Source organism: Macaca fascicularis, chromosome 9 (genome assembly GCF_037993035.2).
Source record: "Macaca fascicularis isolate 582-1 chromosome 9, T2T-MFA8v1.1".
Classification (NCBI taxonomy): domain Eukaryota; kingdom Metazoa; phylum Chordata; class Mammalia; order Primates; family Cercopithecidae; genus Macaca; species Macaca fascicularis.
In genome coordinates, this window is record NC_088383.1 from 30,724,848 (window position 1) to 30,747,993 (window position 23,146).

A 23,146-nucleotide genomic window follows, 5' to 3' on the forward strand; every position below is an offset into this window, starting at 1 on the left:
CATATGGGTTAGCACTCAGTTTCCCATGGAGTTTTGGTCCCCAAAACCCTGAGCAATGTAGGACTGGCAGCTTTTCCAGCCAGTCAATTGCAAACTGACCACTTGGGGAAACACTGGTGTGTGGGGTAGAAGCAGAAACGCGATTTAGCTGGTGAGACACAAATATCTCCAAAACTAAGTACATTTAAAAGGACCCCAGCAGCCAAATAGTGAGAAAAGCAGTCTATGTGGGTGACTGCAGATTAATGCCTTGGGCTGACTGCCCAGTTTATAAACACCCCAGTGCCCTGCCCTAACGTAAGAAAAATATGTCGGGAGAATTCAATATTGTCAGTCCCTTGGCTGGGCCATAGCGACGGTGATGGGGAGACGCATGATAAGTTACTGGAATGGGGGAAGTGGACCACCCTGGTGAGAGAAATGGCAGGACTCCCACCCTGGCCATGACCCAGTCCGCAGTCACGTACAGACGTAGTTTTCCAATTGTTTTACTCTTGAACCCTTCTGGCAGGACAAAAGACCCTATGGACTTTCAGGTTTGCCAGAAAATAGTTATATAAGCTTAGAGTTGGAAGAAACCAGCTAATTTAGCTCAATCCCCCTCTCCACTTACAGGATGAAGTGTTCCAGGGAAAGGGTGTCAATGTCACAGCTAGTTAATGGCAGAGCCAGGCCCAGGATGAGTCCCCCAATTCCTGGGTTGTGTGTTTCATCTTCTAGCATTAATGTGGTCTAGGGATTTTTTTCAGTTATATTTTAATATGTGGATTCAATTATCAACCAACTAGGGGACAGTCCTTACTTTAAAACCCACATCTCAATGTGATCTGAAATTTCAGACTACCTAGAGGGCCCTGGGATCCTCAAGCTTTGGGGCTCTGCACATGTGGAGCCAAGGAAGAAATGAGGAAAACAGCTTACAAAAGCTTATGGGAGAGAGAGGAAGCCTACACTGGAAAGAAGGACCATGTTTTTAAAAACTCAGAAACAACAGCTTAGAGGTTTATTGGTCTGACGATGGAAACGATTGGAGAGTATGATGTTGCACCGAGTCTCCCTCCCTTCCAGAACTGCCCTACAAGAAGACAGAAGCCTGGAGGGTAAAACCTACAACACTGCCAGGCAAGTATTTTCCCCAGAAGGCACTGTTCTAGCTTCATTTTCCATGCACTCGACACCCACAATGTGCTGGAGGTTCTCTGTATATTGGATTCTGATGTTCTTTTGGTAGGAGAGGCTGGGGAGGACACAGAAGCCAGGGATGTGATATGTACAAGGCCACATGGTTACTGAGAGTCAATATTCACACCCAGTCCCCAAATTAACTCTTGGCCTCGTTCCACAATGTCAGTAAGCCTTGGGGGAGATGTAAACAGGAGCTTTAACTCCCAGGAAATCCCGGTGGAGACCAAAGGTGCTGGAACCCTGTGGGCTACCTGTCCCTGCATTACCCACACCATCTGAGCTGCTGCCCTTTAGGAAGCAGCCTCTAGGGCAGCTCTTGCACCCACAGTAAAAGACAACAGACATAGGTACTTTCATGCAAAATCTTTATTTGGAACATGTATGTTACTGAGCAGGCCAGCCGCCATCCTGAAATAGCAAGGATATTTACATTGTGCAGAGAAATACAAGAGCTTCTTGAAGACATTCATCTGTGCTTTGCCGGCATTTTATCTGTTGCTTTGTCCTGTTTCTCTCTTCCCTGTGCTCATTATTCTTCATGCACCCTCACCTCTCATCACCTTAAGGCATCCTGTACCAGCCTGATCTGGGGGCGGGGACTGCAGCCAGCAATCGGCCATTACCAATTGTGTCTTTCTGGGACCCTTTCTACCTGTCTTAGGTATTAATGGTGCCCAAAGAAAGAATCAACAGATGAAAGTTTCTGTGGTTAGCTGGGCACGGTGGTGCACACCTGTAGTCCCAGCTACTAAGGAGGTTGAGGTGGGGATAGTGCTTGAGCCCAGGAGCTTGAGGCTGCAGTGAGCCATGACCGCATCACTGCACTCCAGGCTGGGCAACAGAGCAAGACCCTGTTTCAAGGGGGGAAAAAAAAAGTTTCTTTGGGGTTGCAAGGCCTTGTTTTCACCAAATTTTAGAAGTCCCCCCGAGATGTTTCTGCTTAACTTCTCTTACAGGCCTGTGAGGGCTCGAATTTCAGCTGACCCAGGTGGAGAGTACTTCATTGATTTTTATAATCTGGAAATGACTGCTTTTCCCCCTGGCTGGGACATATTGTTTTCATTTCTGTTTGCTGCCATATGCTTCTCAACTTGAACTTGCCTTTGTCTCCTTGCTCCATGACAATGAATGTCTCACATCTCGGCTCTGCTGCAGGGCAGGGGTGAAGGGAGGTGGAAGAAAGAAGAGATGGTCCTTTGGCTTGGTTGTAAGCCCTAGCAGGGCCTGCCTTTCATACGGAAAGGTTCCTCCTCACTTGCTTCAAGGCATGGGGATGAACGGCCAGACAATCTGGACTTGCCTTTGGGTATAAGTTTCAGTCACTAAGCAGAGACCACAGAACAAGGACCTCCCGGTCCTCTGCTGTATTTGTACACACAAGTATCACAGAGCCTTTCCAAGGTCAAAGTCAGGAATCTGCAGGAGCCTTGGCTGCCTCCTCACACGGCTGATGAACCAAGGACTGTTTCGACGGGCAGGTTGCTAGCCCACATCAACCTTTTCAAGAGGCCTCAATCTGAATTTATGGTCTTAATGACTCCCTTTTTATTTCTTTCCAACAAAACCTGCAGGCTGGAGGCCATTCTTCCTTTAATGTTATTATATCATCTCCCCCTTCTTAGTGTGGTGGGTCCCAGAGTGGACCAACCCACACTCCTGGAGAAGGACCTCCCGCCATGCAGATTCTTAAAGGTCACTGGAATGTGTCTCTTAAATCCTGTCCTGAGTAGCAACTCTCCTCCCACAGACAGATGTACAGAATCTGCAGTCAAAAACAAAACAAAACAAAAATGCAAAAATCCCCCAGGCCTGCAACAGCTTTGGCTTAAGAAACACACTCCCACCCCACATCCCATCTTTTAAGCTTCATCTCCCCTGCACAAATGGGTCTGGTAGAACAATGCTCCCAAACGCTAAACTAATTGCTTCTAAGAACTTACGACATGGGAAATGTTTCTCTAAGCTCAAATACGGATAGAGAGACAATTCTGCTGCACTGGTCCCTTTGCAAGAGATGCTATCCTGACATTTAACTGTGTATTATTTAATCATTTAAAACAAACGATAATAAAAAACTCAGCCAGAACACACAAACATGATCTTTGGGAGTCACAGGATGAAATGGTAGGTGAATGTTATCTTCCATCAGCCCCTTCTGCCTCTGAGTTGGGAAAGTAGTTGTTTCAACTGATCAGCTTCATCCTTTTTCTTCAGAAGCCCCAAACCGAGATGCTGTCAGAGTTAAGTCATTTTGCTACTGCAAAAAAATTTATCAGGGTCTGGTTTCAGAGTCATTTGAGTTTTAAAACATAAACTTCCATTAACAATGGCCCTTCACCAACAGTAAAATGGGGCAGCAAAAGTTCTACTTAGAATTTCCACATGAATGAAACCAGCAAGGAACTCTGCTAAGGAAACCAGGATCTCGAAGAACAGATTCATGTTTTAGGGACTTTAAAAGAAGAAATCCAAGCAGTTATGCACATGGACATAATCCTGAAAACCCAATCGGGGCTGGGTGCATTGTCAGCGAGGAGTTTTTCTGTAGTTTGCAGAAACATGAGGTTGAAAGTGATAATATAGATATTTGGTTTTCAGTCATTCAGAAATTTTCTTCAAAGAAAGGCAATTTGAGCTAAATTACCATCATTTATCCCTTCTTTTGCAAATCAAGAAATACTAATCCATTGCACATGTAATCCCTCATATAATGTTTAGTCCAAATGGTCAAAATTACAACTTTTAATTTTATGAGCTCCAAATTATTAAACACCAACAGTTAACTGTGTGCATGAGAACAACAAAGACAAATACAAAATATAGAAACTTTTTCTTCCAGCCACAAAAAAATAACAAAGTTATGTATGTATGAGAAATAGAAACAACTGAATAATTAGTGTTAAATTCAAGACCTCTGGGAAAGCTGTTGTTGGTTATAGGCTATTATTTACCTTAGAATATGAAAGTTTAAAGGTCAAATTTTCAAGGTAAACGTTTAAAGTTACCTTCCCCCCAAAAAAGATTTACATGTAGGCTTAAGTTTAGAAGAGTTAAAGTATAAATGTTGATAATTTCAACTTAATTCAGAATGGTTTCAGAAAGACGTAACAATTTAAGATAACAAAACACAAGGGCATTGCATTTTGGTTTGGGAATCACAGAAGGTACAACAGTTTTTCTTCCTCCGGGATCCTTCTCTTTCTCTTGAGGAATGAACTAAAATTCAGTTATTTTGATTCAAAGAGGTATTTAGATGGTATCAACAAAACTTCCGAGGAAGTCAGAACGGAGTTCATATACATGTATGGGTATGTATGCGTACACGTACATGTATACATGTGCACGTACATAAATGTATATACACATATACCTTCTTATGTTTGCATTTAAAGAGGGAAGTAAGACCCCACAAAGACCTCCAGGCACCTCAGCCCTCATTTGGTACTACCAGGTGACTTGAATGATTCACCAGCGACAACAGTGTCTGAACTCTTCCCCACTCAATTTTTCCTGGGAAGAGGAACTTTTCGTTTCCTCCGCATACTGCTGCTGTGAAAGCTGGAGTGCACTCTAACTTTTCGTAAGAGCTGAATTCTGGACTGCAGATAAGTGTTTTGAAAAGATTTGGAAAGATTTTTCGGGGCGACTTAGGTTCTGTTTTGTTTGTTACAGTCCAAATACATAAAGTTGTTATGAAATAAAATCATACGGTGCAGATGAGAACAGGCCGGGAGAGCCAGGCCAGCCGTTTTAGGGCCAAAGGACAGATCACCCAACGGTTCACATTTTAGGAATTTGAAATGTCTAAAAATAGATAAGGTGGTTTCTCTAAAAGAAAATAAAATGAAAGAGAAGGGGAAAAAAATAAAAGGGAAAAGGAGGACAGGGGTAAGGAAGGAGGGTAAGAGGTAGTAAGGGAGGGAGGAAAGAAAGAAGGAAGGAAGGAAGGAAGGTAGGCAGGGAGGGAGGGAGGGAGGGAGGGAAAGGCAGTGATTTAGGGAATGTTAGCTATCAAGAATACCTTACTTAGAAAGAAGGAAAAAATGCATAAACTTTGTGCAGGTTAATGCAGTATTAAACACAGTAGAATACATAGGCCTCATAATACTTTTGTAATGTCATATATATAACGTCCCCAAGCACTTTCTAAAAATACGCAGAGACTAATTCAAGATCATTCTAGATAAAAATACATATTTCTTTAAAGGGGTGGCATGGCGGGGTGGGGAGAAAAGTATGGTTTCAGGGCAGATCCCCACACACATACAAAGATAAAACTATGTTTTTTGGTAATTCTAGTTGATATGGCAGCAAAAATTGTCATAACAATGTTGGCTGGTTTTGAGAGGGTTATTTTCAAATATAACCTGATAGCTACATTTGTACAAAAATCTTTGTGAAAAGTTTATTTTATTAACCCTGTGATATGTCTATATTGACATTTTCTAAGATAAAATAAAAGTAGCAGAGCTGTCAATGGGTAAGGGACAGAGCTTTAAAGCAAAAGTGAACCCTCTTTGGGTTCCTCTCACACAAAGGGATACAGACTCTTAAATAAAATAATACTTCCTTAAAAATCTGCCGCCTAACAATTGTTTACATCATAGAAAAATAGCATTTTCGTAAAAAGAAATAGTCACTTTGTTAAAATGGTCTATTTTAAACCAGCAATTATTTTTCATATAAAGAATTTCTAAATACCCATACAGAAAATAAAAATAGATAATACTGAGTGCAAAGCAGACAATGGCATGTTTGCAACTGATCAAAATATTTCACTGCCAGATAAATAATACTCTTAGTATATTACAGTACAAGTTTTAATTTTTCAGGAACTTAGAAGATATTGCTTTTATTCTCTGTTGGCAAGTTACTTATAAGTAAAGTTACTTCCAGCAGCAGAAGGTCAAATTGATTAGAAATGGATCATACCTATTGATTCACATTTCCCCTAAACTGGAAGTGCTGAAACACCAGGCAACAGCCTGTGTCCCAAACTCCTTCACAAGAGCACGTACTGCAGGCCATGGAGACACAGAGGGGAGCACACCATTCACAGGCCTTTCCAAAGCATTTGCTGGATCTTCCATGTTGAAATCTTCACCCAGAACGAGAGCAACACCAACTATTTACCAGCTTGGTCAAATCTGTCATGAGGGAGGGTTTCTGTGAAAACTCCTTCCTAATTATAGGCATTAAATCTTCATGCTATAAAAACAGATGGTTTCAACGGACGATCGCTTTATCGCCACAAAGCAATTCTGAGAGGATGGCAAGTTTCCTAGTGGCAGTGGTAAAGAATGTTATCAGGATGCTAAAAACCCAGCAGCTTCCAGCTTCTACATGGGGAAGTGGGCTGACAGACTAAATCTCTCAGCTCCTTGAGAATACTCAATTAGCAACGGAATGCAAGCTCCGCCAGCATTTCCTCACACCCTCTCCACTCTGCTAGGGTCATAGGAATCTGTAAAAAAAGAAAAGAAAAGAAAATCAGCGGTATATTCAACTGCTCTATTTTCTGTTTAATCCTTAGACCACAAATTTGTCTAGGGAACAAAAGCTACAAATGTATAAAGGTTAATTTTTGGACATTTTAACAATAATGTTTTCACTAAGGAGTAAAAAAATATTTGTCAAAAAGGCCTGTTTTCAAGGAATGTGCATAGTCATTACCCAAACACAGATGGGAAAATATGGACTGCTTAATACTTCGGCGGCTCCTTCCTGTTCACCGTGGAACATACGTCACTTTAAACGCAATGTTTCCAAACTGGCAGTGATGTGTTTGGCTGATATTAAGGTAGACATCTTATCTGGCTGATACTAAGGTAGAAGTCTTATCTTTCTTTCTTCTTCTTCTTTTTTTTTTTTTTTTTTTTTTTTTTTTTTTGGTAAATTACAGCTCAAAAGAAAGCTTGCTTTAGAATATGCATCTTTGTGATCAAACGCTGTCGCTTGAAGGCGTGAAGATCCTCAAATCCTGAATGCCTGGCTGGCAAAGAGAGGCTTTCTGTCTCTCATCACCACTGACCAGCAGGCAGCCCCAGGGCTGGATGCTCACCTGTCAGTGGAAGGCTTCCAGAGCCTTCTAACACAGGTGTGTACGAGTCTGGGCCCTCACACTGATCCATTCTACTGCCGGCAATGGAAAAATCCCAATCTGTGCCCAGATGACCTGGATTTCTAAAACGGGACACCATACAAAAGAGCAATCATCCTAAACTGCCACTATTGCTGCTGCTGGGCGCTGCCAAGTCCCACAACCTCCAATTCACAGATGTCTGTCTGGAATCCAGACAAACCTAAGGCTCATGCGTGCGCCTCCTGTGGTAAGATTTTCCTGCCATAGCAGCTCAAAGGCTTCTTAATTTTTAAAGAAAAAATGTTTAAGGAATCTGGAAGGAGTACAGCCATTATGGAAACATTATGGAAGTTCCTCAAAAAAATTTAAAAATAGAACTACCGTATGATCCAGCAATCCCATGACTGGGTATGTATCCAAAGGAAAGGATATCAGTATGGAAGAGATACCTGCACTACAGCATTATTTACAATAGCCAAGTTCACTGCAGCATTATTTACAATGGGCAAGATAGGAAACTACCTAATCGTCGAGGTTTTCATCACTGGATGTACGGATAAAGAAATTGTATAGCTGGGTACGGTGGCTCACGCCTGTAATCCCAGCACTTTGGGAGGCTGAGACAGGCAGATAACCTGAGGTTGGGAGTTCGAGACCAGCCTGACCAACATGCAGAAACCCCATCTCTACTAAAAATACAAAAAATTAGCCGGGCATGGTGGCGCATGCCTGTAATCCCAGCTACTCGGGAGGCTGAGGCAAGAGAATTGCTTGAATCCAGGAGGCGGAGGTTGCTGTGAGCCGAGATCGTGCCATTGCACTCCAGCCTGGGCAACAAGAGCGAAACTCCGTCTCAAAAAAAAAAAAAAAAAAAAAGAAGAAGAAAAGAAAAAGAAATTGTATATACACACACAATGGGATATTATTCAGCCCTAAAAGATAGGCAAATCCTGCCATTTTACAACAACATGGATGAAACTTAAGGCCATTATGGTAAGTCAAAAAAGCCAGACACAGAAAGACAAACACTGAATGATCTCACCTATATGTGGAATCTTTTTTTTTTTTTTTAAAAAAAAAAAAAAAGCTGAAATCACAGTAACAGAGATTAGAAGGGTGGTTGCCCAGGGGCTGGGGTAAAGGAAAAGGGGAAATACTGGCCAAAGGCTACAAACCCTAAGCAATAAGATGAGTAAGTACTGGAGACTGAGTGCATAGGGTGGTGACTTTAGTTACTAATGCCATCATGTACACTTGGAATTTGCTAACAGAGTACATCTCCAATGTTCTCAACACACTTGAAAAACTGGTAACTATGAGAGGAGATGACTATGTTAGCTGCCTTGACTGGGGTACTCATTTCACAATCTATAGATGAATCAAGACACCGTGTTCTATACCTTAAATATATGCAATTTTTGTCAATCATGCCTCAATAAAGCTGGGAAAAAAGAAAAAGGAAAAAAAAACAGCAAGGCTCAGCATGGTCAAAAAAGGTGTTTCACTTAAAAAAAAAAAAAAGGAAATCTGGAAGTATCTGAAAAGTTAGAAAAACAATCTTTTGGCCAAACGAGGTGGCTCACGCCTGTAATCCCAACACCTTGGGAGGCTGCAACAGGTGAATCACCTGAGGTCGTGTTGGAGACCAGCCTGGCCGACATGGCGAAACCCCATCTCTATTAAAATACTAAATATACAAAAATTAGCCAGGTGTGGTGGTACATGCCTGTAGTTCCAGCTATTCGGGAGGCTGAGGCACGAGAATCACTTGAACCTGGGAGGTGGAGGTGGCAGTGAGCTGAGATCACACCACTGCACTCCAGCTTGGGCAACAGAGTGAGACTCAGTCTCAAAAAAAAAAAAAAGAAAAACGAAAAACAATCTTTTCTGAAATCCATCTGGACAACTGTGCATTAAAAAGGCCATAGACATTCCAATTTCTCCAGCAGCAAAGCGTCTTACACATCCTCCTCACTCCTTTACAACCTGGCTGAGACAGACGTGTGATACGACAGGTCTCATGACTGTGATGACTGATACAACCGGGCTGAGACAGACGTGCCATACGACAGGTATCACGACTGTGATGACTGATACAACCTGGCTGAGTCAGACGTGCCATACGACAGGTATCACGACTGTGATGACTGATACAACCTGGCTGAGACAGACGTGCGATACGACAGGTCTCATGACTGTGATGACTGAGACAGCGTTCAGAGTACTTTCAGCCCTACATTACTAACCAGATGGGACAGTCTCTGCATTTAGGAAAAGAAGTTTGCGCCTGCTCAAACATCATCAGCTGCACGCAGGGGTAATCTGGCTAAAAGGAAGGGGAGTTCACATAAGTTCTTCCTGACTGTTGATGCTTAACAACATCCGTGAGACAATATAAGACATTAATAGCTGGGTGCTTCATTTCTGTGCTCAATCAGCCTCAGAGTGCTCACATTCTGAGAGGGTCTGCCTGTGAGCAAAGGTGTCTTTTTCTTCATTGAGAATAAGGTGTGCGGTCACAAAATTATGAGAATGTGTGGAAGTCACACTTCCGGCTAGTGGGAGCATCTGTTATTAAGATGCTTAGTTTCTTCCCGGCTAAGCCTCACATTACATAACACTAAGCACTGAACAGGCCATGCCATGTCTGTCTGTACCACCCCACCCAACACACACACCCTTCAAGACCCTTATTATCTGTGCTGTGTTGTACCCACCATCAAGCGTCTTTAGATTACAGATGGTCATTTCAGCTCACATCTTTTTCGTGGTCTTCTGTGCCAGGCACCCTAGAGACACCTCCACGGGACACGCCTGCTGCCCACAGTCCCCTGGGCTCTTTCTTCAGCTCATGGACCGTCCAGGTCCAATAAAATCATAATGTGGGCCACAAAACATTATTTTTTAGAGACAGGGTCTCACTCTGTCACCCGGGTTAGAGTGCTGGGGCACGATCACAGCTCACTGCAGCCTCAAACTCCTGGACTCAAGCGATCCTCCTGCCTCAGCCTCCCTAGTAGTTGGGACTACAGACATGCACTACCATGCCTAATTTTGTTTTTCATGTTGTGTAGAGATGGGGATCTCGCTAGGTTGCCCAGGCTGGTTTTGGGCTCAAATGATCCTCCCACCTCTGCCTCCCAAAGTACTGGGATTACAATCACGAACCACCACACCCAACCATCATTATTTTAAATTTTCTAGTAGCTACATTAAAACAAATAAAAATAAACAGGTAAAATTAATTTAAATACTATATTTCACCAAATATATTCAAAATATCGTTTCAATATGTAACCAATATAAAAATGATTGAGACATTTTAGATTCTTTTTTTGCACTAAATCTTTGGAATCCGGCGTGTATCTTACACTTACAGCACATCTCAATTTGCATGAGCCATATTTCAAGTGCCCAGTAGCTGTATGTGACGAGGGGCGACGATATTGGACAGCACAGGTCTAGAGGGTAGGGTGGTTACCTGGAGAATTTAGAATCCTGTTTCCTGTGGGTTCCATTTCAGCTGAGGACAACTCACTGAGGACTGCCCTGGTGGGCATTTCACATATTAATGCCCTCGGAGAGGTGCTAATGTCCAGCCTTCTCATGGCGTGATCTGGCATCATGAAGCCTTCCCCGATTTCTCTCATTTCGGGCCTCACACAGATATCTCTTCTCATTGTTCCCCTGGACTCATATTAACAGGGCTTGCAACAGAGGATGATGGAACCAGGAGGTTCTGTGTACGATCAATGCCTGGGATGACACTTCCGAATTGGAGCATCAGTCATCCAGCAAAGATGGGAGTCTGTGACCCGAATTGGTTTTGGGCTGCTGATTTCTTAGCCAGAGGCATGAAAGACCACTAAAGACATGTGAGCTGAAACGATCAACTTTAACCTAAAATAAAGACACTTGATGATATGACAGGCACGACACAAGGGTGTGTGTGTAGGGTGGGGTGGTGCGAATAGACATGGCATGGCCTTGTGTTACAGTTCCAGAACAGATGCTTGAATTTAAGTGGGCTACAAATTTAGGAGTAATGAAGCAGTTCTAGTATGCTGGGGTCATGGGGGCAGCAGTGGGGTGGGGAAAAGATGAGGATTCTTATGTTTAAAACGATGAAATACATCAAAAGGAAAGCAAAGTCCAAGTGCTTATCAGTGACATAACAACAAGGCTTTACTGTAACTTGTGAAGCAACAGTGAGTGGAAAAGTGGACATATGTCAAAAGTATTACTACCTCCATCATATGACCTCAGCTGTTCTCAAAACGAGTGGTTTTGAATATTGAGGCCTGGTGACCATCACATGAAAGGCCGATAGAGGGCCACCTGAGCAAAACAAATGTGAGAAATCGTCCCTAATGGTGCTCTCCTCCAATTATGGTCATGCACCACAGAACAACGTTTTGGTCAATGACAGGCCACATAGATGACAGTGGTCCCATGAGACAATAATGAAGCCGAAATATTCCTATCATCTAATGATGTCATATCATAGTGGTGACCATCACATGAAAGGCCGACAGAGGGCCACCTGAGCAAAACAAATGTGAGAAATCGTCCCTAATGGTGCTCTCCTCCAATTATGGTCATGCACCACAGAACGTTTTGGTCAATGACAGGCCACATAGATGACAGTGGTCCCATGAGACAATAATGAAGCCGAAACATTCCTATCATCTAATGATGTCATATCATAGTGCAATCGATTTCTAAACAAATGTGGTATAGCCTAAGTTTATAAAGTTTATAAAGTCTACAGCAGAGTAGAGGAACTCTCTGGGCCTTCACATTCGGTTACCACTCACTCACTGACTTGCCCAGAGCAACTTCCAGTTCTGCAAGCTCCATGCATGGTGAGTGCCCTATAAAAGTGGTCCTTTCTTTTTTTAATATTTTATACCATATTTTTACTGTGCATTTTTTTTTGAGATGGAGTTTCACTCTTGTTGCTGAGGCTGGAGTGCAATGGTGCAATCTCAGCTCACTGTAACCTCTGCCTCGCGGGTTTAAGCAATTCTCCTGCCTCAGCCTCCCAAGTAATTGGGAGTACAGGTGACTGCCACTACACCTGGCTAACTTTTGTGTTTTTAGTTAGAGACGGGTTTTCACCACATTGGCCACGCCAGTCTCGAACTCCTGACCTCAAGTGATCCACCCGCCTCGGCCTCCCAAAATGCTGGGATTACAGGCATAAGCCACCACGCTCGGCCTGTACCTTTTCTTTAGATACGTTTAGATACACAAATGCTTACCATTGCGTTAAAATTGCCTGCAGTATTTTACACAGTAACAGGCTGTACAGGTTTGCAGCATGGGACCACTACGCTCTACCACGAAGAATAGGTGTTTAGTAGATTCTACCATTTAGGTTTGTGGAAGTGGACTCTCTATGGCGTTCACACAATGACGAAACTACTAATGATGCGTTTCTCAGAGTGCAGCCCCATTAAGCGACACACGACTGTATTTGAAAATCCCCGAGGAAGCTGTCAACACGAGTAGCTCTCTAGCTGCAGATTTTTGGCCATTTTATTGTGTATTAGCAAATGCATCAGATGGAGAAGAGAAAAAAAATTAAATGTTCTGCTTGTTAGTAGCGATGGTTAAAAAAACCCCAAAAAGGTCATGAGGGAGGTGTTGTTAATAACTGGCTAAAATGAAAGTCTGCATTACCTGGGTGTTTTTAGATACCTACTGGACCTTCTCATGCTAAACAGTCAAGCTAAAAATGAGGGAGTGCTTTTCTGCACTGGCAATTTTGTGTTATCAAATACTCCCTGGACTGGGCACCATAACTGAGGCAGGAGGATTGCCTGAGGCCAAGAATTCAAGACCAGCCTGAGCAATGTAGCAAGACCTCATCTCTACAAATAACTAAAAAAATAGCTGAGTGTGATGGTGCATGCCTGTAGTCACAGCTACTTAGGAGGCTGAGGCAATCGCTTGAGCCTAGGAGTTCAAGACTACAGCGAGCTACGATCATGCCACTGCACTCCAGCGTGGGCAACAAATTGAGACTCTATCTCAAAACAATCAAAAACCTCCCTGAAATAGGTGTCCATGAACTGAGACACAGAAATATTTACCAACTGGTATTTTATTATAACAGGATTTATTTGTCTTATTTTAAACTCCTTACAATTTTCAGGAAGATGTAGGACTGAGAAAATCATCCTGATTTTATAGATGAAGAAATTTGCTTTAGAAGTCTATGACAAGTTTTAACTAGCCTTAAAGTCTAGTGGGCAGATGTTTTGAGGAGGAAGGGGGACTGCAGAGGAATTACACTGAAGGCTACAATAAATCCCGACAGCTCAAAAAATGGGCAGGTAACTCTTTTCCACCATAATGGCAAAGCCTTCACATTCTCAGTATTCTCTACCACTGCAAAGCCCCAACTTGTCCAACGAGAGGATCCAAGGAGCCCCAACGAAGGATTATTTCAATCATGTATTTTGCATAGGGAGCAGAGGAGCAACACTGGCTAGCACCCCTAAGAATCCCACCGTATTTGGGGGAAACTTGAGAGTGCCCATGTACATTTTTTTGTTCAACAGAAATCTCTGACTACTTCCAACTGAAACAATGGCTCTTTTCTATCTGCTTCAATATTCTTGGGTTTCAAAACAGAAAATAGAAAGGGGTAGGAGGAGCGGAACCACCTGTTGAAGACTGGGTAGGAAGAGGGAAGGGCCCGGCTCAGGAGAGAGCATTCCTCTAACTCAACTCGTGGCGGGGTGGGCCAAGTTTTCTTTTTCCCTTACTGTAAAAAGGCTTGGACTGGGCCAGGCTCAGTGGCTTACGCCATAATCCTGGCACTTTGGGAGGCCAAGGAGGGCAGATTACCTGAGGTGAGGAGTTCAAGACCAGCTTGGCCAATATGGCGAAACCCTGTCTCTACTAAAAATACAAAAATAAACTGGGCATGGTGACACACGCCTGTAGTCCCAGCTACTCGGGAGGCTGAGGTAGGAGAATCGCTTGCACCCAGGAGGCTGAGGTTGCAGTGAGCCAAGATCGTGCCACTGCATTCCAGCCTGGGCAACAGAGTGAGACTCTGTCTCAAAAAGAAAAAAAAGGGAAGGGCAGACAAGGGGAGGAGAGGGGAGGGGAAGGGAAGGGGAAGGGAAGGGGAAGGAAAGGGGAAGGGGAAGGGTAGGGGAGGGGGAGGGGGGAGGGGAGGAGGAGAGGAGGGGAGGAGACGGGGGAGAAGTGGGGAAGGGGGAGGGGAGGGAAAGGGAGGGAAGGGGAAAGGAGAGGTGGGGAGGGGAAGGGGAGGAGAAGGGGAGGGAAGGGGAGGGGAGGGGGAGCAGGCTTGGACTAAATGACAGAAGGTCCCATCCAGTCCATGGCTTATGATGTGGATCTTTTGACATTTATCTCAACTCTTCTTCTGATCACCTGAGCTCAAGAGTTTGAGACTAGCCTGAGTAACATAGTGGGATCTCGTCTCTACAAAAAAGTTAAAAAATTAGCTGGAAATGGTGGCGCACGCCTGTGGCCCCAGCTACTCGGGAGACTGAGGTGGGAGGATCGCATGAGCCCGGGAAGCAGCGGAGGTTGCAGTGAGCAGAGATTGCACAACTGCACTCCAGCCAGGCGACAAAGTGAGATGCTATCTCAAAAAAATAAAATAAATATGCTGCAAGATCTTGAAGTTTAAAGATGGCTTCTGGATAATTCTTCAAAAATGAGGAATCTTTTGATAGAACAATTCCCAGGGTCAACTTGATCTTTTCTGAATATGCAGATTTACATTATCCACCAACCTGGTATTCTGCACTGACTAAAAACTCCAAATGCATACCGAGCACCTGCCTGCCTGCCTGATTCCTCACCTGGGCACCAGAAGTCTTGATCCACGCTCTTCTCCTTTTGTGCTGCCGGATGCTCCTTCTCTTCCCTGGAGATGCTGCCCTTGGAGATGGAGAGTGAGTGGCCCACTCTCTGAGCCTGGTCCCCACTGCCCGGAGACACAAGGCCTCCCGGGAGCCCAGCCTGGCCCCTCGTGGTGGCCTTCAATTCCTCGGCCTCCTCCTGGGAGTTGGCATTCCTGAAGCTCAGGAATCTCATCCGTGACACTGAGCTCACCTCTTTCATTCTCATCAGGCGGTCAGGGTCTGCTCTCCTAGGCGGGGAGGCCAGTTTCTCTTGTAAACTTTCAATCACTTTGGAAGGGCTTCTGAGTCTCTTTTCTGAGCCTGCCACACTTGGGGTTCTTTCTACAAAATGGAACAACGTGGACCTGAAGGGTGGTTTTGTCTCCACATCCTTTTGTTCGAAGAACTTGGACTCCAAGGGGCTGGGCTCAGGCTCAGGGACGGGGTCTGTGCTGGTGACAACCCCGTCCACATCTGAGTGCTCGAAAGCCTGAGGAGCCCGCCTGGCACTGTCCCTGTCCCCTACAAAGAGAGGGCTCTTGGTCCAGCCACACTTCCTCCTGCCATAAAAGGCATCAGTGGACACCCTGGGGACATCTGCCGGTGCTGGGCGAGATGGCAACTCTTCCTGGGGGGACTCTGGGGTGTAGGCACTTGCATCGGGCTCAGCAGGCTGGTTCTGTGCCACTCTCTGGGTGCCCGGCAGGAGGGACTCCACTGCCACCTCAATGCCCAGGATCCTTGCAGCCCTGGCTTGCAAGGACTCACCTGGGGGGATTTCTATTGTGCTCGCTTCACCCAAAGACCCCACTAGCTCGCTGGCACCCTGCTCTTGCCCAGGGGTGAGCCCCACAGACCGTAAGTCTGGAGCTGAGAGCCCTCGGTTCTTGTTAGACAGGGACAGCGGGAGCCCTGTGCTCCTCTCTCCACCACTGTCACCCTTCCGAGGGACCGCTTCACTTGGTTTCACAGAGCTGAAAGCACTGGTGGTTTTCTGACTTTCCTGGGGCTCCCGAGGTTCAGCTGGATAGGATGGGGGCAGTGGTTTTGCATCACTTGATCTTGACATTCTCATCACAGGAAATGGGCGACCTGCCAGCTCGTCCATTCCATTGCTAACCTCCAGGTGTCTCTTCTCTGCACTCATGCTTCCATCTGCTGACCACAAAGGGGCACCGCCACTGTCTTCCATGCAGAAGCGGCCTGGGGATGGAGGCCAGGCACGTGGGTGGCCAGGCTGCAGCTCCTCACTCCAGCTCTCAGACTTACTCTTACCTCTTCCGGACCTGCACACAGGGCTCTCCGGCACCCACACCCTCGGCTGTGGCTCAACCCTCATTTCCAGGCTGTTTCTGCGGAAGCCCACATCTTCCTGTGTGCAGTGAGCGCGGTTCTCCTGCTGCGGCTCTGCCTCACTTTCCTCACTGCTGCTTTCTTCCTCTTCCTGGAGCTCCTTGTTAAAACTTTCTAACTGACTGATCAAATCCCAGGGACGACGGCTGACCGGTTTCAGGAGAAACTGCCCAAAGAGTTGTTTACTGTTGCACGGGCCTGTGGGCTCCCCCTTCACCACCTCCCGCTTAGGCCCAGGGTGGGCTCCAAGCCCATGGACATCCACGCAGGGCTGACTTCGGCCTGCTTTTGGCATCGGTGCCTGATCTACGGACAAGGAAGTCCTTGAGAAAGCACTGTTGCTGGATGGGCTGAGGGACCTGTGGCCCTTCAGGTTACGGGCACTTGGCCTCTGTTTGTGATCGCCAGAAGGGAATGCTGTGTGCGCCTGAGCTTCGGAGGCAGCAGGGTCTGAACGTTTTGGACTCAAAGCTGCACAACTCGGCCCTCCTGGCTTTGCACCAGGGAGTAGCTGTGAACTTTGGGGTTCCTCGGAGAAACTGGTTTGTGTTTGCTGATCTCTGTACCGGTGCCCTGGCCAAGAGCCAGAATGCTTGAGTTCTCTGTGCTTTGTAAGGTGGATGAAACTGAGGTCATTTGTTTGTCTGTCTTCTTCTGGTTCCCCTAGATCTTGTTTTTGGAACTCCGTTCTCCCACCCATGCTTCCTGTGAGGGCCTGCAACTCCAGGTCGGTGGAAGACATGCTCAGCAGACTCTGTTCTTGCAGAGCCGGGCTCTTATCAGACCCATTCTTTTGATCAGCACTGGGCTTTAAGTCATTGTTGTCCATATCTCTATCTGGCAGATGTGATTCTGATTTCACTGGGATAGAAACCAAACAAAATATAGTCTCATTCATTTTTGTCTTTGAACTTTTCTTGGTCCGAGTCCCAGTTTGGAACTTTTTGAGCTTGGTTTGAGTTTCGCAGGTGCTCTCGCCCTGTGAGTACGGGGAGGAAACTTGTCTCCCAGTGTGCCCGTGCTGGCTGCCTCTCACATCAGGCCACTGTCCCCTTGCCACACAGCGGCCTCTCTGGTCAGGGAGGCCGCTGTTTTCCCCATCCCCGGGGAGCTGGCCCCACAGCCACCGGGGGCTGGGACTGGCCAAGACCGGGCCTCTCTGATCCCCCGACAGGGTTATTAAGCTCTGTGGATTCCAAATGGCACCATCAGGCTGCATTCCTCCATGAGCCGGCTCTTGGGCAGTGACAGGACTGGAGTTATATGATTTATCGTCAAGCTTTATGTCTTCACAGAAACCCTGGGGCTGAGCTAGTTTAAAATGTCGTAACCGTGGATCATCAAAGGGAATGTACTGAACGAAGCCGTCGTAGGCAGTGACGGGTCGGGGGTGTGCAGGGAGCCCCTGAGGCGAGCGGACGCTCGCACCATACTCACTCCCAGTTCCAGGGGGGCCCGAAGGAGGCTGACCGCTGGCCCCAGCCTTCTCGGTCGGAGACTGCTGTTGACTGTGATCGCCACACACATTTATGGGCGCTGTGTCTTCCAGGTAGGGGTTTGGGATGTTCTGTGGGGGGGATCTGTATGAGGGCGGAGGCACATACACTGGAGGTTCCAATCCAGGGTCGGACAGGCAGAGCTCATGCCTGGGGACATAGGCGTCCATCTGCTGGCTGTCCTGAGAGTCACTGCTGTCCGCTCCTCCCCTAGACTGCTGGTGCGAGCTGTAAGATGGGGGCTTGAGGGGCCTCCCAAACTTAGGCCGGGGAAATGGGGCTGAGCAGCCACCCTTCTCAGAATTCCTCGTGGAGTCCAAATTTGGTGTGCAAGTGGGAGGATACGGTGGCATTTTAGGTGAATGTCTTTCATTGAATGGAATGGGAATTTCGGTGCAACTCAGACTCTCGGGGGAAAGAACTCTAGGCAGTGAGCGGGATTTCCCTTTGTTTTGAGAATTCAACACATGTTCTCCTTGAATGAATGGGTATAGGTCTTTAAACAGTCTCTCCCCATCCCCATCAGACATCTGCCTCCCTAATTTCCTTGGTTGGTTCCAGCTTTCCAGGCTGACATTCTGCCACTTGGCAGGACCCGACATTCTCAATTCTTCTTCCCAAACTGGCTTCTTCATCACATGCTCTGACCTTCCTCCAACTTCCCATGGACCCTCCCTCATGTGGACAGGCAGGCTGTGGGCTTGGGCCATTCCTCTGGCCTCCAGGTTTTCATGCTCCCTCGGCTTCTGGCTCCTGGCTTCTTGCCGTCCTCTTCTCCGGTAGGCTTGGGCATTACCAGTCAGGGGATGAGAGGACCGTGCTGAGGTGGGTTGATTATAAAACCTACAAAACAAAGAGTCACAGACGTTAGGCACAGAAGAAACATGTCTTCATCTGCTTCTGTGACTGGCATTCGAAGTCAAACTCAGGTCAGCAACTTGGAAAACTTGGTTCCCAGCCACAGTACTTGCCAGCTTGAAAGAAAACATATCCCATTAATTATGGTTGGAAGACAGCCACATGTTTTGGCATCAAGGGCCAAGAAGGGGCAGCAGTGGGCAGCCCACAAGAATACAGGGATGTTGGGCATACTCCAGAGATGTCAAGGTCCTTATAAACATTAAAATGTTCAGTGGGAGGCTGGGCACCATGGTGCATGCCTGTAATCCCAACATTTTGGGAGGCCAAGGTGGGAGAATCTCTTGAGGCCAGGAGTTCGAGACCAGCCTGTGCAACATAGTAAGACCCTGTCTCTACACAAAATTTAAAAATCAGCCAGGTATGGTAGTGCCCACCTATCTCAGCAACTCCAGAGGATGAGGTAGAAGAATTGCTTGAGCCCAGGAGTTGGAGACTGTAGTGAGCTGTGATGGCATCACTGCACTCCAGCCTGGGCAACAGTGAGACCCTGCCTCATAAGAAGACCGAAAAAATGCCCAAGGGAATGAGGGTTAACCATACAGCAGCATTTTTCAAGGTGTGGTCTTGGACCACTTGCAGCATATTCCTGGCTCAGTCCAGACATTCTGTGCAATCTCTGGGAGGGAATCTGGGAAACTGCTTTTAAAAACACTGCTTTTTAGCAGGGGTTCTGAAACTTTAGTGAGAATCAGAATCACTGAGTCCTGGAATTGCTAACACACAGATTGCTGGGTCCCATCCCCAGCTTCTCATCTGGAGAGGGGCTGGAGAGGGGCTCTATAATCTACAAGTTCCCAGGTGATGCTGATGCTGCTGGTCCCAGGGCCTTACTTTGAGAACCATCATTGCTGGTGGTTGTTCACTCTGACTGCACATTAGAATCCAGGAGGACTTCAAAAATCCAGATGCCAGGCTGTATCCTAGACACATTACATTACAATCTGAAGGCGTGTGGGTGGTAAATGCAGGGGGAGGCAACCAGGCATCCGAGATTCTCCAAGTGTCCCCAGGGATTCCCAGTGTGCAGCCAAGACTAAGAAATATGTCTCTAGCAGAGTCCCCTCATCTCTCTGATGGTAAGCATCACCCAGTGGGCTTGTAAAATATACACATTACCAAGTCTCTCCCTCTGAAAGTTCAGACTTGGTAGGTCTGGGTTAGGGCCCAGGCATTTGTATTTATATTTTTATTTATATATTTATTTTTGAGACAGGGTCTTACTCTATCACCCAGGCTGGGTGCAGTGGTGTAATCATGGCTCACTGCAGCCTCAAACTCCTGGGCTCAAGCAATCCTTCCACTTCAGCCTCCCAAGTAGCTGGGACTGACTACAGGTACTTCACCATGCCTTGCTAATTTTTAAGATGTTTTTGTAGACATGGGGGTTTGCTGTGCTGTCCAGTCTGGCCTTGATCTCCTGGCCTCAAGAAATCCTCCCACCTCAGCCTCCTCATGCGTTGGGATTACAGACATGAAGCACCATGCCTGGTCCATCTGTTTGTTTGTTTTTTGTTTTGTTTGTTTTGTTTTTTTGAGACTGAGTCTCGCTCTTTCGCCCAGGCTAGAGTGCAGTGGCACAATCTCAGCTCACTGCAACCTCCACCTCCTGGGTGCAAGCAATTCTTGTGCCTCAGCCTCCCGAGTAGCTGGGATTACAGGCGCCTGCCACCACACCCGGCTAATTTTTGTATTTTTAGTAGAGACGAGGTTTCACCATGTTGGCCAGGCTGGTCTCCAACTCCTGACCTCAAGTCTTCTGCCCACCTCGGCCTCCCAAGGTGCTGGGATTACAGGAGTGAGCCACTGCACCCGGCCCCATCTGTATTTTTAACAAGCACTTCAGAGGATTCTTATCCTAAATTTTGGGAAACACTGCTAGGGCTCACATTGAGATTGACTAGAGGAAGAGGGGAGCCCTGTTCATGGGTTGAAACTCTCTGCAAGGCAGGAAATGGTAGTATCAAATGCAGGGTGTTGTTCACTACTGGGCCACACATTAGGATTTCCTTGTGAGCCTTTAAAAAATACCAGTGCTCAGGGCCCATCTCCAAATATTTGGATTTAATTGTTCTAATGAGAAGCCAGTATATTTCAAAATCTCCCAACTGACTCTAGCATGCCTGGAGAGTTCAGAATCACAGTTCTAAGGCAACCAAAGGAAAGTATCTGAAGAACATCATGTGCAGAAATATTAAGCTACTACCCATAAATGATCAGAGACTAGGGCCATATACTAGGGAAAAACCATTAACTGGAGGGAAGTTCAGGGGACTCAATAGTTTTGATTAACCATGGGCTGGGCTGACACTGAAAAATGTTTCAAGTCTAAGATAGCTGTTTGCTTTTTAAATGATTACAGTAATGGATTCATTGTTGAAAATGAATGTTGGAAGAATATAAAAAAGTACAAAAAGCAAAAATTGCTTATACTCTTTCTACTCAGAGATGGTTACTTTGATACGTATCTTCTCGCCTGTGTGTGTGAGGATGTGAATTTTTGAACAGCCTGAGTATTCTAGGTATCTGGTATTATGTGAACATTTCAACATTTCCTGACACTTGTAGCACAAACAACAGCAGCCACTTACACAGCAGTTGCTGTGTGCTAGGTCCATGCCACATGCTTTCTGCCTACTCATTTAAGCTTCACCAACATCCTTCTGAGGTAGGAGCTACGGTCATTACCATTTTACAGAGGAGGAAACTGAGGCACAAGTGTTCAGTAACTTGCTTAGTCCTAACATTTACTGGGCACTCAATGCATGGTGCTAAGCATGCCAAGTAAATTATTTCATTTCAGTGTTATAATTACCACTATTTCCCACTTTTACAGATAAGAAAACTGAGGCATAGGTAGGTTAAATGATTTCCCCAAGTTGCACAGCTTGCAAGGATTTGGGAAAGAGTTCTAAGCCAAGAAATGGGAACCTAAAGCGCTCAATTAACCCCACGTTTTACTTCTTCCAGTGTCATGTAAACCCCCTCAGATGCTTAATGTTCGTGGATGAGTTGTATTCCCTCACACACACAGGATTTACTTAACCCTTCACCAATGTTGGACATTGATATGGATTCTATTCTAAAACACTTTGAGACACACCATTGTTCACAAACACGGGATGCAGATCTCAGATCATTTAGAGTAAGTCCTTAGAAAAGAAGTGAGTAGATCATGGGGTGTTGTGTGACACATATTGTCAAAATGACCTTAGATAAACTATCCAATTTATAGGCCCTCCTGTCGTGCAGAGGACAGCCGGTCTTCTTGAACCTTTTCATCCCCAGTTATTACAACTATTTTTCCCCATAACTTCTCACTACTTTAATTTGCATTTCTTTGATTACTAGTGAGGTCAATTTCTTTCTCCCCATGTGCTTAGGTGTTGTTATACATTTTGTGGTTTCAAATGATTCCGGCGACACAGTCTGCTTTTCAGCTGGTGGCACAGCGAGTGAACACAACATGAAACCGGGAGGTGCAAGGCCACCAGTTCTATGCAGCAACAGTGCATGAAGCCGGGGAAGAGTCCCTGCTGGGGACTGGGCTGCAGGAGAGCCCTTCCAATCACAGAAGCAGAAGGCTGTGGGCAGGAGCCCTGGTAAAAACTTCTATTTTTATTGCTACTATTCTTATTTTGGAATTACCTCTTTGCCTTAAAAGGTAAAGATAGACCCTCAAACTCTATCCAACGCCGGGTGCAGTGGCTCATGCCTGTAATCCCAGCACTCTGGGAGGCTGAGGTGGGTGGATCACCTGAGGTCAGAAGTTCGAGACCAGCCTGGCCAACACAGTGAAACCCCGTCTCTACTAAAAATATAAAAATCAGCCGGGTGTGGTGGTGGGCGCCTGTAATCCTAGCTACCAGCTACCCAGGAGGCCGAGGTGGGAGAATCGCTTGAACCTAGGAGGCGGAGGTTGCAGTGAGCTGAGACCATGCCACTGCACTCCAGCCTAGGCGACAGAGTAAGACTGTACCTCAAAAATAATAATAATAACAATAATAATAATTCTGTATCTGCTTCTACCCCCTGATAACTTGTTAGGCAGCCACTTACAGCAAAGCTTAATTATGGGCTGGAAAACCAGAAAATATCCAAAATCAATCTGAGGTAAGGCATTTGCCACTGAACAGCCTCAATGCTTCTGTGTTAACAACCTGTACGTGGTATAAGCTATCTTAACACCGGGCACAGTAGTAGGAGGTCATTTTCTTTTG

At 45.9% G+C, this 23,146-nt stretch overlaps 1 protein-coding gene across 6 annotated transcripts in view; it reads right to left on the minus strand.

The window, feature by feature from the left end:
* Positions 1-1,533: 1,533 nt before the first annotated feature.
* The window catches only part of JCAD (junctional cadherin 5 associated), a 103,063-nt gene continuing 81,450 nt past the window's right edge, over positions 1,534-23,146 (minus strand). For all 6 annotated transcript variants that reach the window (XM_005564898.4, XM_065520471.1, XM_005564897.4 and 3 more), the window contains 2 exons: positions 15,118-18,851; positions 1,534-6,649 (listed from right to left, as the gene is read on the minus strand). In XM_005564898.4, the coding sequence (XP_005564955.3) occupies positions 6,615-6,649; positions 15,118-18,851 (3,769 nt within the window). In that variant the 3' untranslated portion in view covers positions 1,534-6,614. The remainder of the gene's footprint in view (positions 6,650-15,117; positions 18,852-23,146) is intronic.